The 18,000-nt window shown below is 39.0% G+C and overlaps 1 protein-coding gene across 4 annotated transcripts in view; it reads right to left on the bottom strand.

Moving 5' to 3' along the window:
* CDK14 (cyclin dependent kinase 14) overlaps positions 1 to 18,000 on the bottom strand; it is a 570,565-nt gene that overhangs the window by 409,539 nt on the left and 143,026 nt on the right. For all 4 annotated transcript variants that reach the window (XM_044245987.1, XM_044245990.1, XM_044245988.1 and 1 more), the window contains one exon: positions 12,531 to 12,625. In XM_044245987.1, the coding sequence (XP_044101922.1) occupies positions 12,531 to 12,625 (95 nt within the window). The remainder of the gene's footprint in view (positions 1 to 12,530; positions 12,626 to 18,000) is intronic.

The following is an 18,000-nucleotide window of genomic DNA, read 5'->3' as shown; positions in this document are numbered from 1 at the left end:
GTGGGGAAGCAGGCTCCCTGCTATGCAGAGAACCTAATGTTGGGCTCGATCCCAGGACCCTGGGATCATGACCTGAGCAGAAGGCAGAGGCTTTAACCCACTGAGCCACCCAAGCGCCCCCAATAAAGCACTTTAAACAACTTCTAGTTTTTGGCAAAATGCTTTATCAAGTCTCTGGAGGAATAAAGTACTATATAAGTAAGATGATCTTATACGTTATCACCCAAATGGAGACACTGAAAAATAAAAACAGTGAATTAGTGAAAAGAAACACTATTAATAATAACACAAAGACAACAAGCAAAAATCAAGATTGTCTTAGGCCAACCAACACATAAGATGCACTGAACATCAAACCAGGTCCTTATACTCAGGAATGTACCTAACACTTAGGGAGGTTAATCCAAAAAGGCATCAGTGACTATGGGGTCAGAAAAGATAACTGAAAGAACTCTGCAAAGGTGAGAACGAAGATATAATTCTAGGCTACAGTGAAATCCAAACTCTAATGTGAGGTATTAAAACATAGCCCCCATATTCTTTGACATTCCTTATTGAGTGGTACCATCTATGTCTTCTACCCTTGACTCTGGTCTCTCGGAACACCGATCAATAAAGCCGGTGAAAGTGACACTGTCCCAGTTCTGGGCACAGGCCTTAAAATGTTGGCAACTTCCACTTTCTGTATCTTGGAAGTGCTATTTAGGTCATCCACTCCTTACTGATCTTTTTACCTGCTTGATCCGTTAGTTACTGACAAGGGTGCTGAAGTCTCTCACCACAAGAATGGGTTTGTCCGTTTCTCCTTTCAGTTCCACCAGCTTTTGCCTCCCATAGTTTGACACTCTATTGTTAGGTGCACACACATTTAGAATTATTGTATCTTCTTGGGAAATTAATACATATATCATTATGTGATGTCCTCTCTTTATCCTGAAGGGCTTCTGAGTCTTCGAAAGAGTCTGCTTAGTCTGAAATTAATATAGCTACTCCAGCTTTCTTTTAAATAGCGTTAGTATGGCATCTTTTCTCTCTATCAATTTTCTTTTAACCCAGGTCTTTATAATTAAGGTAGGTTTCTTGTAAGCAACACAGAGTTGGATCTTGTCTTTCATCGACACTGACAAGCTCTTTTACTTGGTGCATTTAGACCAACTATACCTTAAGTGATTTGGATGGAGGTATATTAATATCTATCCTGTTTGTTTTTTTTTATTGTTTTGCCCCCTTTTTGCTCCCTCTTTTTCTGCCTCCTCTGATTTTAATTGAGCATTCTATATGATTCTATTTTATCTTCTTAATGTAAGATTTATACTTTTTGTAATCTTCATAGTGGATGTCTTAGAGTTTACACTGTACATTTCTAACTAATCTAAGTCTAGTTTCAAATAACACTGTATCTGGGCACCTGGGTGGCTCAGTGGGTAAAGCCGCTGCCTTCGGCTCAGGTCATGATCTCAGGGTCCTGGGATCGAGTCCCGCATTGGGCTCTCTGCTCAGCAGGGAGCCTGCTTCCCTCTCTCTCTCTCTCTGTCTGCCTCTCCGTCTACTTGTGACTTCTCTCTGTCAAAAAAAAACAAAAAACAAAAAACAAAAAAAAAAACAAGTAACACTGTATCAGCTCCTGGGTAGCAGAATGCCTTCTAACAGTGTCTTCCATTGCAATCATCCACCCCTCGTGGATGCCATAATCTCCCAATACATGGTCACTATTTTTGCTTTAAATAGACAGGGCATTTCTAGTTCAACTAAGATGACAATAAAAGATTTTATTTTACTTTTCTTTATTCCTTCTCAAACACTCTTCTTTACAGAGATCCAAGTCTCCAACCTGTATCATTTTCATTTTGCTTAAAGTATTTCTAAAATTTCTCCCAAGTCTACTGCCAATGAATTCCCTCAGTTTTTCTTTGAGAAACTTTTTATTTCTCCTCCACCTTTGAAAGATATTTATCGGCTATAGAATTCTAGGGTGGTGATTTTTTTTTTTTTTTTTTTTAAGATTTTGTTTATTTGTCAGAGACAGAGGGAGAGAGAGCAAGCGAGCACAGGCAGACAGGCAGGCAGAGGCAGAAGCAGGCTCCCTGCCGAGCAAGGAGCCCGAAGTGGGACTCGATCCCAGGACCCTGGGATCATGACCTGAGCTGAAGGCAGCTGCTTAACCAACTGAGCCACCCAGGCGTCCCTTAGGGTGGTGATTTTTAAAACTCTTCTCTTAAGGATTTCCCTCCACTCTCTTCTTGCTTTTGTGGTTTCTGATGAGAAGTCTGATGAAATTCTTATTCTTTCTCCTCTGTAGGTAAAGAATTTTTTCCTCTAGCTTCATCTGGAATTTTCTCTTTGTCTCTGTTTCTCCACAGCTTTAATATGATATTCCTAGGTGTAGGGTTTTTTTATTTTTTGTTCTTCAGATTTGTTTACACATAAACACATACTTGGTGTGTTCTGAGCCTCATGGATCTGTGGTTTGGTATCTGTAATAAATTTTGGAAAGTCTTCTGCATTTTTACTTCACATACTTCTGTTTGATTATTTCTTCTGCTGGTATTACAATTATCCATATGTTACTTTTTGGTATTATCCCATAGTTCTCAGATGTTTTTATTTTTCTTCTTCTTCTTTGCATTTCAGTTGGGAAGGCTGTTTTTTACTGACCTGTATTCGAGTTCTCTGACCCCTTCTTCAGCTGTGCTGAAGTCCACTAAGCATATCAAAAGCATGTTTCATTTCTGTTACAATGTTAATTCTCTTTTCTTTTGATTCTTTCTTAGATTCTTTCTTTCCTCATCTCTCTTTACGTTACCCATCTTTTCTCACCTTTTGTCTACTTTTCCCATTTAGGCCCTTAATATATTAATCACAGTTATTTTAAATTCCCTCTCTGGCAACATCCAGACCAATCTGTCTTTTCAGGCTGTATTTTTTCCAATCTTTTTGGATGTCTTGTAATTTTTTGTTGAAAGCCAAAGCTAAAGATTTATGTTAATCTGGCTGTACTTACTGTTTGTTGTTCCTGCAGGTACCAGAGGCTTCAAATAATTCCAGTGTTTCTGTTTTTGTCTCCTCCTGACTCGAGGCTTCCATTATTAGTACTCTTCCTCAAAGAGGGTTCTGTGTCTGGCTAATCTGTAAGCTATAATCTACTATTATTACACTGGAGCCCCATGGGCCATCATGATGGTAAGATATAAGGGAGTGTGAACATTCCCAAAGCTTTTGAGTAGGTCTGAATTCATTTAGTGAGCCTGCATCGTGGGATCTGACCTTCTCAAGCGTTTTCCCAGCAATATAGCCTTTTTCGCCCCTTTTCAACCCTCTACTTCCTTCCCTGACTGCAGTGTTCCCAATCTATTTCCTTGAGGCCCTGACCATTATTGAGTATGGTATCTCCCACTTATGTGAGACAGAAAGGCTGGAGAGAGTCTGAGTGGGAGAAATTCCCTTCAATCACCTGGGATAAGGCTCTAGAAAGACTTCTGCCTGCAGAACAGGCTTCTGTGCTGGACAACACTTCGGATGTATTTTATGATGATTCTTCCTCTTCCCCTGCCAGAGCCCCAAGGGGATCTTTCCATGATCTTCACTGTGAGAACCCCAAGGGGTTCCTGGAGGCAAAACCCAAGAAAGTGTGGGGGCCTATGACTGTGGTCCCCAAGAGTACACACTCTCACGCTAGACCACCACCCATCTCCAGCAACTCATAAAAATTACCATTTAAGTATCCTCCCCAGTTTATAGCTCCAGCAGCTTGTGCTTGTGTTCTATCTGGATAGGTCTCTATCTCTCCAGAATTTAGTACAGTGGTTTGTCCTGTAGCCTCCATTCTCTGACGAACTAAAGTTTCTCATGTTCAGTTCGCCTCACCTCTTCTCTTTGAAATGATAGAAGCATCAGCTTCCAAGCTTTTTGCATACTGGAAATGAAGCCATTAGTTTCACTTCCTATATTTCAGGAGGCTCACTCAGAGAACCCCGTCACCATGCTATAAGAAAGCCCAAAACCTGGGAAGAGCCAGCACCAACGTGCCAGCCATGTAAGCCATGTGGGCAGTGGATCCCTCAGATTTCATCAAGCTGCACAAAATGATACCAGATGGAGAAGAAACAAACGTTTCCCACCCCTCTCTAGTTGCAGATTCATGAGCAAAAAAAAAATGATAGCTACTGCTTTAAGTCTTTAAGTTTTAGTGTGGTTCATTTTGTAGTAATGTATAAGCAGAACATTCCTAACATGATCCTCAAGGCTTGAAGATTTCTCAAAATCCAATTCATACCAATCTCCCCTGAACACACCCCATGTCACCCAGGGCTCTCTGAGTCTATAGAACATACCAAGCCCTCCTTGGGGTCTGGCCTGAAGCACTGTTGTCCCCAAGCTTTCCTTGGTTGGTCACATCTCCTTTGGCTCTAAGAGTAAGTGTATCCTCCTCAGCAAGACTGCCACTGTCCATCCATCGAAGGTGGGCTTATTACCCATCACCCCACTCATGCAAATATATATAGCCCACTACTCTCTATCTTATTTCTCACAACTCTCTTTTCTTTTATGCAATTTAAATTACAGATTTATCTGCTGGCTTTACTTGTTTTTCTCTCCCCCACTAGATGATAGGCTCCATGAAAAGAACTTAGTTTTGCCTACCATGATGTATCCATCACCCGGCCCAGTACACAGAACATACTAGGGTCTTGGTAAATATCTCTAAAGGAAGGAGCTCCTTTAACTAGACATGACAAAAGAAAGAGAAAAAGAAAAAGAAAAAGAGCAAGAGCAAAAGAGAGGAAGGAAAGAAGGGAGGAAGGAAGGAAGGAAAAATGCCAACTGCCCAGGAATGCCTGGGTGGCTCTGTTAATTAAGCATCTGCCTTCAACTCAGGTCATGATCCCAGGGTCCTGGGATTGAGCCCTGCATCAGGCTCCGTGCTCCAGTGGGGAGTCTACTTCTCCCTCTGCCATTCCCCCCGGCTCATACATGTGCACTCGTCCGCTCTCTCTTTCTCTCTCTCTACACAAAAATAAATAAATAAAATCTTCAAAAAAGAAAATGTGAACTGCCTCTATGCATTCTTTGTTTAGATCAGGGCTTCCCGACCTTGGCACTTTTGACATTTTGAGCCAAATAATTCTTTGGTATGAGAGACTGTCCTATCATTTGTAGGATGTTGCACAGCTTCTCTGGCCTCTAGATGCCAGTAAGAGCACCACCACTCTCCCTAGGTTGTGAAACAAAAAATATTTCCAGATATCATCAAATGTCTCCTGAGAAGCAAAGTCAAGAACCAGTTGAGAACCACCGGTTTAGAACAGAAAGACGCTACTTCCCCAGCATCCTGGTTGGAACTAAAAGAATCACAATAATAATGAAGCAACTCAGGAATGCGGGTATGCTTTAAACTGAAACCAATCTTATCATAATATCCTTCCCCTTGTCCTCCTCAAAAACCACTTAAAGTGAACTACGGGAGAGAGATTCAAGAAGACCTGACATTACGGTAATTGGAAATTCTACCCTAACTCTTCCAAAAAATTCCTCCACTAACCAAAAAAATGCCTCCATTTTCACCAGCTGGGCATATCTGATATATGACCACCATTCTGAAGACAGCAAATATCACAGATTCTTTTGAGGGTGTCCTAATCCAATGATCAAAGGACTCTGGTAATAAAAAGGGCGAACAGAGACCGATACATTTAAACACTGTCTAATCGGAGAGTTATTTCTGTACAGTTTAGTCTAATAATTGAAATCACGCTTCTTGCCTAAACAATATCCTCATTGTCGCTTTTGTCAGAAAGATTAGGCATTGTTTGTTTATCTGCTGCAAGCTAAATGAAACCAGCTGTACGGATGAACCAGACTCCAATGCCTTGCATTCTTCCCCTAAAGGAAGTCAGGGCTGATTCTGCAATCTGAATAGACTTTTGGGTTTTTTTAATTAGCAGATTTGGTGGGTGGGCCATTATCCTCCTTGGCCTAGGTAAGGATAAGAATTCTGCTTTTTCAACTTTCACCTAGACAGAAGAACACCGTCTGAAAATTACAAGGCGGAAACTCATTTACTCCATTAGCTTTTTTCTTTCTAATCCAATTTCTCTTGTTGGACACTGTAATGCTGTACTTTGTGCATGAAATTACAAAGCTAACACTGATAACATTATCATACTACGATGCCACTTTCATACCCTGTGATTAATAGCACGGATACAGGCTTGATCTTTAATGCGGCTGGTGATAATAAGCTTTGGCCTGTGGACCCAAAGTCTAAAAGAAAACCAGAGCAGACCTAATGAGAAACAGAGACTGAGCCTCAGGAGCCTCCTGCAGTGGAGCTCATAAAATGTAATCAGATTTGCCTCTTTTGTGGCAGGCAACCTCTCAGGGCACTGGAGAGTGGCATGACAGTCCAGGTGTCAACACTTAAGATCGAAACTTCAGTGAACCAGGAGTCCAGCGTTTTCCATGTGGGCATTTCTGATTTTTAGAATTCCTCAAACTCCTCCTGATAGTGTTTCAATGGAGTCGACCTTCAGGGCAAGCAGTAAGAGGCACCTCTTTAATCTCCCATATTCTGAAAAGGTGGTTAACTGCCACAGCCTTTCTCCTCGCTGCTGCTTGTTTTAATTAACAGCATTTCTTCCCCCTATTTCTCCTGGGGCTTTGAAGAGCTCTTTGAAATGTGTTTAGTAGAGTTCAGTCTGGGTTTGGCATAGTCTCTCAATTTATGAGGTCGTTTAATTCAAGCTCAATTATTCAGCACAAATTGGCAGAATGAAATGCTAAAAGAAGATTGGCACTTTCAATCACATAAATCTCATGTTACATAAAGTGAGCAAATTTGTCCATTGTTCTTATTGACCTCTGAGATAACAATTTATGGCTGGCACAAACCAGCTTGGGCAGGCTTCTCTGTTGAGCAGGCTCCCGCAGGAGTAACCCTTTGGCACCATCCCCTCAACAGAAACTGAAGATAAGCAGAAAAAAAGGACCAGAAATCAGGACCATCTGTGGGATGACTTAGTCTAAATAAGTCGAATACTCTAATTCCAGAGATGGAAAAAGGGCAGGTTTTTCCTTCTCTAAATGACACAAAGTGTAAATGATCAAAAGCAAGCCTCTGCAGCCTCACAGCCCCCCTAGGTAAGTAGGACGGAAAGAAGAGGATTCTGTTCCAGCCAAGAGGAAAGATTCACAACTTCTCAGCACTCATGGCAGGGTGCACAACGGGTGGGGGGCGGGGAGCCTTCAGACATCTAGGTGAGACCTGGGTGTGCTCGGCCTGTAGATCCAGTACACTGAGCCACATGCGGTCCCACCACGTCTCCAGTCTGAGGAGGCTGGCTGTGGTCCGAGCTCTTATCTAGGACAGCCAGGCACTCATGGGTGCTCACACACAAAGAACCCACCCACCCTGCCAAACAACATTGCTTAAAACCAATTCCACTTTAACACTTAGATGTAGTACTTTTCGCTTAATCAAAATCTGCACAATAATCCAAATGAATCAGTTTGCTTTTCACTTAAGGCTCCCAGTCTTTAACAAGTTTAGTGGAGAGTGTGATAACAGAGGGTGAAAATATATCTGTTTGGGGACCATAGCCTAAAAGACAACTGTCCCAAGAATTTCTGTGAATATACACAGTGATGAGGGAGGCTTGATTTAAAAGTCCTGAAGCTTAGTGTTGTATTTCCTAGACCTGCGTCCTGGCAAATGGCAAGATTACATTCTTTTTTATGCAAAATAAGTCAATCAGAGAAAGACAAATATCAAATGATTTCACTCATATGTGGAATTTACAAAACAAATGAGCAAAGAGGAAAAAGTAAGCGAGAGAGAGACAGAGAAATCAAGAAACACACTCTTAACTTAGAGAACTGATGGTGACCAGACAGGAGGTGGGGAGTGGACTGGTGAAACAGGTGAAGGGGACACAGGAGGGCACTTGTCATAATGCGCACTGCGTGATGGGTGGAAGTGCCGAACGACTATACTGTACACCGGAAATGAACACACCACTGTATGTTAACTAACTGGAATTAAAATAAAAACTTTTTTAAAATTAAAAAAATAAAAGCACATGAGGTTGGGAATTTGATCAGTCACCCCTGGAGAGAACATATTTAAAATACTTTAGTCAACATCATCCTCTCTTTCCCTTTGAAAACCCCACATCATTTTACCTGGCCCTTTTTTTACTGGATTCTAGCTCATATCACAACATTCTAATTTATTTTAAGTTATTTAGGGATATGGACCATCTCCCTCCAAGACTGTGAAGTCTCTTGAGGTCAGAATCTGCATGTGATTCATCTCTTCTTCACCAGTATAAAAAGGGCATCAAAACAACACAATAAACATTCATCATTAGTTGAATAAGCTCAAAAAAAAGATGTTAACAAGTCTCTTAATGTATAAAAGTCCCTGGGAAAATCCCTGAAAGGTAAAAAGATGATTTTGAAGTACTAAATTAAAGACATTCGTAAATGCTATCTATTTTTAAATGTAAAGTATTATACAATGCATAACTTTTTAAAATCTTATATTAAATACTACAGGGATTTAAAAGAGAGAACATAATCAGGAAACCAAGCCAGGGTAGAGATTCACAGTCAGGGTGATGATAAACTGCCTCCCTTCCCCCAAAGACACACACAAAGTAAGCACAAAGGATGCTGAAAAACTCTGGTTTAAAAAAAAAATTCTACTCAAATATGAAAATGTGGGAAATCCAAAGCTTTTATTTAAAAAACTAAAAAGCTGAGTTCTGTATGTTGACATGTTTGCAGCACCAACCGTACTCTTTAGAACCAAGCTCCTTTTTTTTTTTTTTAAAGATTTTATTTATTTATTGGGAAGAGAAAGAGTGAGCACACAAGCAGGGGGATAGGCAGAGGGAGAAGGAGAAGCAGACGCCCTGCTAAGCAGGGAACCTGATGCCCAGACTTGATACCAGGGCCCCGGGACCATGGCCTGAGCCATCCAGGTGCCCCTAGAACCAAGCTCTTTACCAAGGTGGCTACACAGTATAGAGATCTCAGTCAACTTCTTCCCAATCCATGTGTCCCTGCAAGAATAAAATATTCAAGGGAATTCAAGGCAATAAAAAGCCTCTCTATTCCTTCTGAAGTTTCTGAACTGTAGCTACCAGCAATTACACCTGAATTAACAAGTACGCAAACACTGGGGGAGGGAGGGATCTGCTTTGCTTTATTATTTAAAGAACCATGAAATAAAAGATGACTCAAGATACACCATAAATAGTAAAAGAACACTGTCATGAATGCAGTGCCCAATTACTGAGGTCTGAAATGTGTAAGTGTTAGAGATTGAATTATATCTTCCAAAAAACATGAAGTTTTCATCTCTAAAACCTCGGAATATGACACAGGTTCTTGGGATATAGGGCCTTTAGCAGAGATAACTGAGTTAAAATGAAGTCATGCAGGTGGGCCCTGATCCAATATGACTAGTGTCCTTCTGAAAAGGGGACATTTGGATACAGACACACACAGGGAGACACCAGTGAAGAGGAAGGTGGAGACTGAGGTGCTGCGTCTACAAGCCAGCAATGTCGGAGACTGCCAGCTCACCGCAGAGGCTGGGAGAGAAGCAGGGAACAGATTCTCTCCCCTACAGAACCAACCATCAGAAGGACGGAACTCTGCCAAGACCTCGCTCTTACACTTCCAGCTTCCAGAACTGCGAGAAGATAAATTTCTATTGTTTAAGCCACCCAATCTTCGGTCCTTGGTTTCGGCAGCCCTAGCGAACTAACACAGCGAGGTTGTGGCAAAATCCCAACTTGACCCGTGTGATTCTAGCACTCATAAACTAGAAATCAGTGAGATCTCTGCAAATACCAGGCACCTCTATTAAAAGATAATGATAGCTGCCCTTGGAGAAGATGCTAAAGATAAAGTTTAAAGATGGAGCCAGGGTGCCGACACGTATGGGAGGGGGGTGAGGAGTCCTAGAGTGGGGGGGCACAACACTTCGGCTGGCTATTTAAATTACAGCACTTCAGGGGACACATCAAACCAACTCAGCTCTCCAGCGTCACTAGATGGCACGTAACTGCTGGGCTCTGGCCTGACCTTGCCACTCTAAAGCAAGCAAGCACAGGCAACCTGTCCTCTCTTAAAGCAGGTGAGTGGTCAGTGACTTTCATCTCCAGCCGAAGGAAATTAAATGCTACATGTGACCAGCGGGCTTGAAGCTGCTTGAGAAATGCTGACAAGATACATTCTGGCCTGCTGGAGTGAAGAGTATTAACTGTGCAGAACCGTCCTTCTCAAAGATTGCAGCTACTTAAAAGACAGCCTATTGTTCGAGCATAATAAATGGAGGATTTTTCAACTATCTCCAAGATTTTGACATAAATCACAAAGTTCAACATTTAATAGAGTTATTAACTTACATTTGGATATCAGCTGAGACCATCTTTTTTGGGAAGGCACTTCAAAGTCATTGTTGTGTTTCCTTATAATGAAATAATATGTTTGCTTCTGTTTGATTCATGATTGCAACAAGCCAGAGCATATGTGCGAACCATCTGGAATATTCAACAAGGACCAAGGCTTTCCAAGGAAGGCCTTATACTGTGCAAGCAGTATTGTATAATGGTTAGGAAAAGAATGGCTGCAAACCAGAGAGACGTGAGCCAAAAACAAGCTTTGCCACCAACCGTGTGGACTTGGACAAGTGGCAAAAACTCCAAGCACCAGGATTCCTAGTGAAATGGAGGTGATAATTATAGGAACTATCTTTACAGGGCAACATGAGAAGTGGTGAGACAACAGATATACCATACATAATACAAAATAATTGATTAATCCAGTGTAGTGATCCTTATGTTATAAACATTAATTGCACAAGTAATTTTTATATACTAGAGAAGTAACTTTTTTTTCTTCAGGAAAGAATATAAAGTTTCACACACAACCTCTATTAAAATTTGCTCAGCAGTATTCTATAATGCTCAGATGCTTGAGTTAAGTCATTAACAGCCCTTTTTTTTTAATTCCCCATCATGTTGCTTTTGCATTAAAATTTTTTTTAAAGATTTTATTTTTATTTATTTGACAGGCAGAGATAGTGGGGGAAGCAGGCTCCCTGCCAAGCAGAGAGCCCGATGCGGGGCTCCATCCCAGGACCCTGGGATCATGACCTGAGCTGAAGGCAGAGGCTTAACCCACTGAGCCACCCAGGAGCCCTGCATTCAAAATTTTTTTAAAGATTTTTTTGGTAAATATTCAAAACCTCAAAATTAGTATTACTATTTGTTACTTATATTATTCCTGAATCCTTACTTACATACCTTCCTTTGTCAGAAATATTTCTGAACCTTCTTAAAAAAATAAGTAAGGTGGGGCGCCTGGGTGGCTCAGTGGGTTAAGCCGCTGCCTTCGGCTCAGGTCATGATCTCAGGGTCCTGGGATCGAGTCCCACATCGGGCTCTCTGCTCAGCAGGGAGCCTGCTTCCCTCTCTCTCTCTGCCTGCCTCTCCATCTACTTATGATTTCTCTCTGTCAAATAAATAAATAAAATCTTTAAAAAAAAAAAATAAATAAGTAAGGTATAAGACTATATTCCAGAAAAGCCAAAGATTACCTAAATGGTCAAAATTTCCAATTATGTGTTTAGAATGTTCCTTCAGAGAATTTTCCACTACATGTTTCTATGTAATTAATTAGGTTAGAATTTCCTATCTTCCATAATGACGTAAAAGAGAGACAAAAACAGGGATGGTTCAGAAAATTAATTTTCAACATTATTTGGTAATGCTATTATGGTAAGGCAAGGTTTCTATCTCCTACAGTTATTTGAGAAACAGCATTATATTTCTGCATGCCACCGAATACAGTAACTCCGCCTTCTTTAATCAATAAGAGAAAGGGAGGAGGCCGATCAGAAACACAGAGGTAAGCTTTTCAAGAATCCAAACCTGTGCCCGACCACAAGACAGTATGGGGCGGGGGTGGTGGAGATGACAACAGGAGGGAAGGTTGTTTCTCCATGTGAAAATACATGTCGTATAATGTCAGAATACTCGGATAAGAAAAAAGAAAAAGTCTGCTTCTTTTTTTTTTTTTTAATTTAGTGATTTAGTCAGATAGAGTAAAAGCTCAATTAAAAAAAAAAAAAAAACCTCAAGAATGGCCAATATATTTGACTTTGTCAAATCAGTACTCTTATTCTTAAGCAAGCACTAAACCTCCAGAAGAAATTAATCATATCATTCACCTGGAAACGAATTCTCATTTGAAGGTTCTAGCCTCAGTGTTGGGGGAGAAGGGCGGGGGTAGGACAGAAAAGATAAATTGGACAAGTCTGCAAAATTGTTTGCTAGCAGGGAAAACCAATTCTGCTGATTTTTACACTTCTTAAAACAACAACAACAAAAACTGAGAAGGAAAAATCTATTGTATATTAAAGGAGAATTATTTAAATAAATACTGTTAATTGCTAATAACCAGTATTAAGAGAGCAGGTACATTTTCAATGTGAAATATTAAAAACCAAATGAACTTACTTGCTTTTCCCTTTGTATACTGTAGCATAAGATCCTTCCCCTAGCTTTTCCAGTTTTTCATATGAGTCAGCTTTTCCAAATTTGGGACTTGTCGGCTAAAAATGGAGCAGAGGGTAAACAAAACAGATTGTATCAAACTAATCAACAATAAATAGGCCAATTTTGCTAAAAATGTATAGATTCTGTCACTTTTTAAAATAACTTTTCTCTCTTTTTTTTTTTTAAGATTTTATTTATTTATTTGACAGAAAGAGAGAGTTCACAAGTAGGCAGAGAGGCAGGCAGAGAGAGAGGGGAAGCAGGCTCCCCGCCAAGCAGAGCCCAATGCAGGGCTCAATCCCAGGAACCCGAGATCGTGACCTGAGCCAAAGGCAGAGGCTTAACCCACTGAGCCACCCAAGTGCCCCATAACTTTTTTCTGATATAAGAATAATTTTTTCTAAAAAAACAACATAATAACTATTCAGGATACAAAACAGAAAATGCAAATAAATACAATGTAGAAAAGTTTACATTTACCCATGATCTATCTGTCCACCAAGAAAGAACCACCATTAATATTTTGGTATCTCTTCTTCCAGTGCTATCTATATGCTGATGTCTGCTTTTTTACATAAATGGTATTACACTAAACATACTGATTTTAACCTGCTTCTCCTCCCCCCAACTCAATATATAATGAGTATTTTCCATGTTATTATATAATCTTCTAAATGAGGGGCCGGCAGCACCAAACTACCACCTATTCATCCCACAAACTTAGAAAAGTTTCTACTTTTCTTTTTTAAAGGGGGCAGTCAAAAGAAGAATAAAATTTCTAGCATGAAAAGATTATATATGAAAATCAAATTTTAGTGTCCACGAAGTTGATTAGAACACAGCCATGCATGTTCATTTCTATATTGCCTTGTGACTTGAAAGCTACAACAGAGTCACAACTGCAGCAGAGATGACATGGCCAACAAAACTGAAAATGTTTACTCTCTGACCCCTGTTATAAATCATGACCGTGTGATATTCAGCCAGATAAAGGTACTCCTCCAACACCTCTTCACAATAATGCAAACAAATAATCAACAATGTATCACTCAGATATTACTCATTAACACAAAAGGAACTGTCTTATGTATTATAAACCACCCTTGAAGGTTTAGCTGCAGCAAAATAACTGTTCCCGAAGACATGGTATACCCCATCAAGACAATAAAAGTGCTAAAAGTGAGTAGTCTCATCCCTCTTGCTGTCCCCAGCTCCTGACTCAACTTTGACCAGACAGCAAGAAATGGGGAATGCTATGCTCCATGGGGCAAGTTATCTACTATTTTCATGTTGCTATAAAAAGGTAATATCAAAACATATCAGAAAATGATAATTACATGAGGAATTAAAAGCATCTTAAAGGATCATCCAATCTCAGTTATAAATACATAAATAAATGATTTTAAAAAGTTGCTGGTGATTGTACTACTGCATAATTAATGAATTTTAGAAGCTCAGGAAAAGAACCTCTTGCAGAAAGTTTATAGCACACTATCCTTGAGCATGTGCTCTTATACCACTTACAAAAAACATAACATCCTGGGAATGGATCTGACTCCCATCATTTATAAAGACACCATGTGGCAAGTGGAACACACGCTTCTTACCCCCTTCCCACCCAAAATGCCGCAGTGACTGAGAAGATAGTTTTCAAAAACAATAAACCAGAAGCAGGAATGGGAAACAAGAAAACGTGCCAATACTTGATCGGAAATTTTGAGAAATTCTGAAAGACAGACAGTAAACAGGAATCAAAACTTCAGAGAAAAGACTGGGGTGACCTAATGCCCCAACCTGGAGAAGAAGAGTACCACAAAGAAAAGAAGCAGGAGTCTCCAGGTAAATGTGAAATTAATGAGCACAGCTGAGCACAGGGTGTCCCAAGCAAAGTGCAGGGACATCTGCACAGAAGAGACAACTGAGAGGATGAGTATTCAGGGCAGAGGGGCAGAGCAAGGATGGAAATAGCCACTGCCTAGAAAAAGGATGAGTATCCCCCACTCCCAAGCTGTAATCCCTGCTCTCTCACACGATCACTACAGATGATTTACAGAAAACCAAATAAGCTGACAGCAATTCTGAAATACAAAAAATGAGTATATAATCAAAAATCACCAATCATTTCAGGAAAATCAATACCTGGGAAAAAAGGCATACTACCTAATGGGCAGGTGAACCAAAACCTGAGTAAGAGAGTTGACATTGCAAAGAATAACTCTGAATACAAACACCCGGTATGTTCAGAGACACTACATCATATAAGAAGAAACACTCAGAAATCTAGAGATTAAATATTTAATCAATGAAATAAAATATTCAATGGGCAGTGAATAAAAGAACAGACATTCATTAAAAAGTGATAAGCTCAATGTTTGAAGAGAATTCTCCTAGAGAACTTTAAGGAGAGGTTGCATCTAAATAGAAAAAATATCCAATTGGCATAATATTCTCACAGACAACAATGACTGCAAAAAGACAGTTAGGCAACATTTTCAAAATAAATAGTGGAAATGATTCTGAATCACTAAAACTATACTCAAAATAGTTCTGTCGGTGGGATGGAAAAGCTGCAATGTTGCCATCTACAGAAAAAAAAATCTGGTTATAAAATTCTGTATTCTCTCGATTTGAGATGTAGTTGGAGTGATAAGTGAAGTGCAAAAAGGCAAGGAACACTAGGAAAAAAGAAGCAACGGCAGGCTGAGATGTCTTCCATTGATCAGGAAAGACTGGAGAAGCTGAGTAACTCCAAATGCATATGTTTTACTACGTTTCTTAACTCTTCAAAGGTCGTCACAAATAATATGAAGTGGATACACAAATCCCAGACAAACTAGGGAAAAAGGAACAGAAGGACACCATGTCATGAGGAGAGGGATGAAATAAAAAGTGAAAGGTCAGAGGCAGGGGGTGCTCAAGAAGAAAACGCGTTAAGTAAAAGTTCATAAAATAAGAGCTTAAGGTGAACCATATTGATTGTGTAAAACATAGCATCAACTGTATTGATTATAATAAAAATAATCAAATTTCCTTTATTAATAAAAATTTATGATTGAAAAAACAAAGAAAGTCTAGCAATATGCTATTAAGAAGAGGTAAAATTAAAATGAGTAAATCTGAAAATACAGCAAAAATGTATTTCACAAAATAATGCAGCATTGCAATACTGATGGACAAGATAAAATTCATAAGCAAATAGATTAAATTAGTAATATCATAAAAATGAACATCAATAGCCACAAAGAAATTTAATACTCACAAACTAGTATGAATCAATTAGCATAGTTTTGAAGTGTATGAAATAACTGCTGGTAGCAGTAAGATAAGAAATTGTCAAATTCATGGTGATAATGGGAAACAAACATACATCACTCAAACATCAACAAAGCAGGCAGACAAGTAATAAGTAAGGGATTTATGAACCTGAATATGAGAATTACCATTTTAATCTAATACACATATTAATACATATTCTTTTCAAACACATATTTAACATCCACAAAAAAAAATGACCACATTCAATATCCAAAATTGCAGAAACATCTTGTTACTTTTCCTGAACACAATGCAATGAAATTTGCAATTAAGAACAAAAGGAAAACTTAAATAGTTTAGCTGTGTGACTAAAAAGAAAATGAAAATTGAAAATTCATAAATAAATATGTGGCACAGAAGCCACGACATTTTAAGACCCAGGGAGACAGCCGAATCAATACACACAAGAAAATATAAATACAGACGCACATATCAGAAGAGAAGAAAGGCTGAAAGTAATATGAATTAGACATACTAAGAAGAGATTAATAAAGACAGTGGACCACGTACTCTCTTCTTCATGAAACTTGTAAGGTACAAACCATGTGTTGAGTTGAATCAAGTAAAACTTAATGGAAAATTACATTCAAAATCGCCTGACTAGTCCTGTGTGGGTTATGTTCTCATGCATTTTTCATCACCGGGAAACAGCTTGCGAATGTCACACTTTACCATCACCCTCCTGAGCCCAAGTTTTAAATAGAAATTTTAAAACCTATATTAAACTTCAGTATAAAATGATCTTCAATGGGGAAAATATTGTGTTCACAGTTCCACTCTAAATTATTTAAAATTAGAATGAGAAGTCTGTGTTTGCTTTTGTGCTCCTTTAAGAATAAATCTAATCTAAGTTCAAGAAAGAAGCAGCAGCAGAAAATTACCTCTTTACTCCTAATAGGAGATAAACTGCTAATGCGTATTTATAGCAAGTACAAGACACAGTCACACAACACTAGTAAAAGAACAGGACGCCAATATTTTCTTTTCCTGAAAAGGCATAAATAATTTTCTAAAATATTTCACTCTTCATAAACTGCCTTATATATTTGAGTTGATGTAATCGTTTGAAGATACAGACCACACTATCTGTTCTACGTGAAGAAATAGAACTGAGAAAATCAGAAAAACAATGAGAATATGCTTTTTAAAAAAACACACCCCATTTATGCACAAGAAATTCAAGTAAAAGAAGATGCAAATAGCACAAAGTATTCTATTTATCTAATTAAGTGTATTTGGATGCATTAACTACCATGATCCATATACACCCCATAATACATGATGGCAGAAAATTAATACTTTGCCACATCTGACGCTAAGGCAATCAATGTTATTCTTCCTGTGAAACCAATATGTATACTTTGCAGGAATACACTGTCATCTACAGATCAATCATGCTAGCTTCACAGCTCCATACACATATAACGTCTCTCTAAAAAATTTTATCTACAAAAGAATGGGCCTATGGAATAGGACATAACTTTAAGATAGTCTAGCTTTAGGAGTTAGAGTCTTGTAAAGTCAGTTCCCTATTTTAAATGACCAGAAATTTTCTGATCTGTAATTACTACACATACAAATAAGGAATCCACCTGCAAAGTCATTAAAGAGGCCAATAATAAAATCCTGCCCATCAAATGAGTTAAAACAAGAATAATTCAGAAGGAGAGGTCCTATTTTGTTTGATAATTAAAGTTCAGGCCCTTGGTTTGCCAATTTTTTTTCTTGCAACTTTATTAAATCATCACATTTAAACAGATGTTAGATCAAACCGTATGTACTCAACCCTAAATATTATCTTTACCTCTTTGCTGTCAGGTGCATGGGTGGACTGCAAACAGCTTCATGGGGCAACTATTCTCTGCTTATCACTTCCCTACTAGAGTGCAAGCTTAAGATAGCACTTTAGACAACTGGAAATACTAAGGGCTAATCAGCAATTACTAACGAACACTATCTGCACAGAGATGTGGAATTTAATGAGATAACGTAAATATACTTTTTAAAAACTAGAATAAAGGTACAGAGAACCATCAATTGTATGGACCAATGGAGGTGAACACTGGCACAGATACTGAAAAAATGAAGATAATATTCCAGCTGAATGGTGCCTGCC

The sequence above is a fragment of the Neovison vison genome, chromosome 4 (assembly GCF_020171115.1).
Source record: "Neovison vison isolate M4711 chromosome 4, ASM_NN_V1, whole genome shotgun sequence".
Taxonomy (NCBI): domain Eukaryota; kingdom Metazoa; phylum Chordata; class Mammalia; order Carnivora; family Mustelidae; genus Neogale; species Neogale vison.
This window is presented reverse-complemented; position numbering and strand designations above follow the sequence as displayed.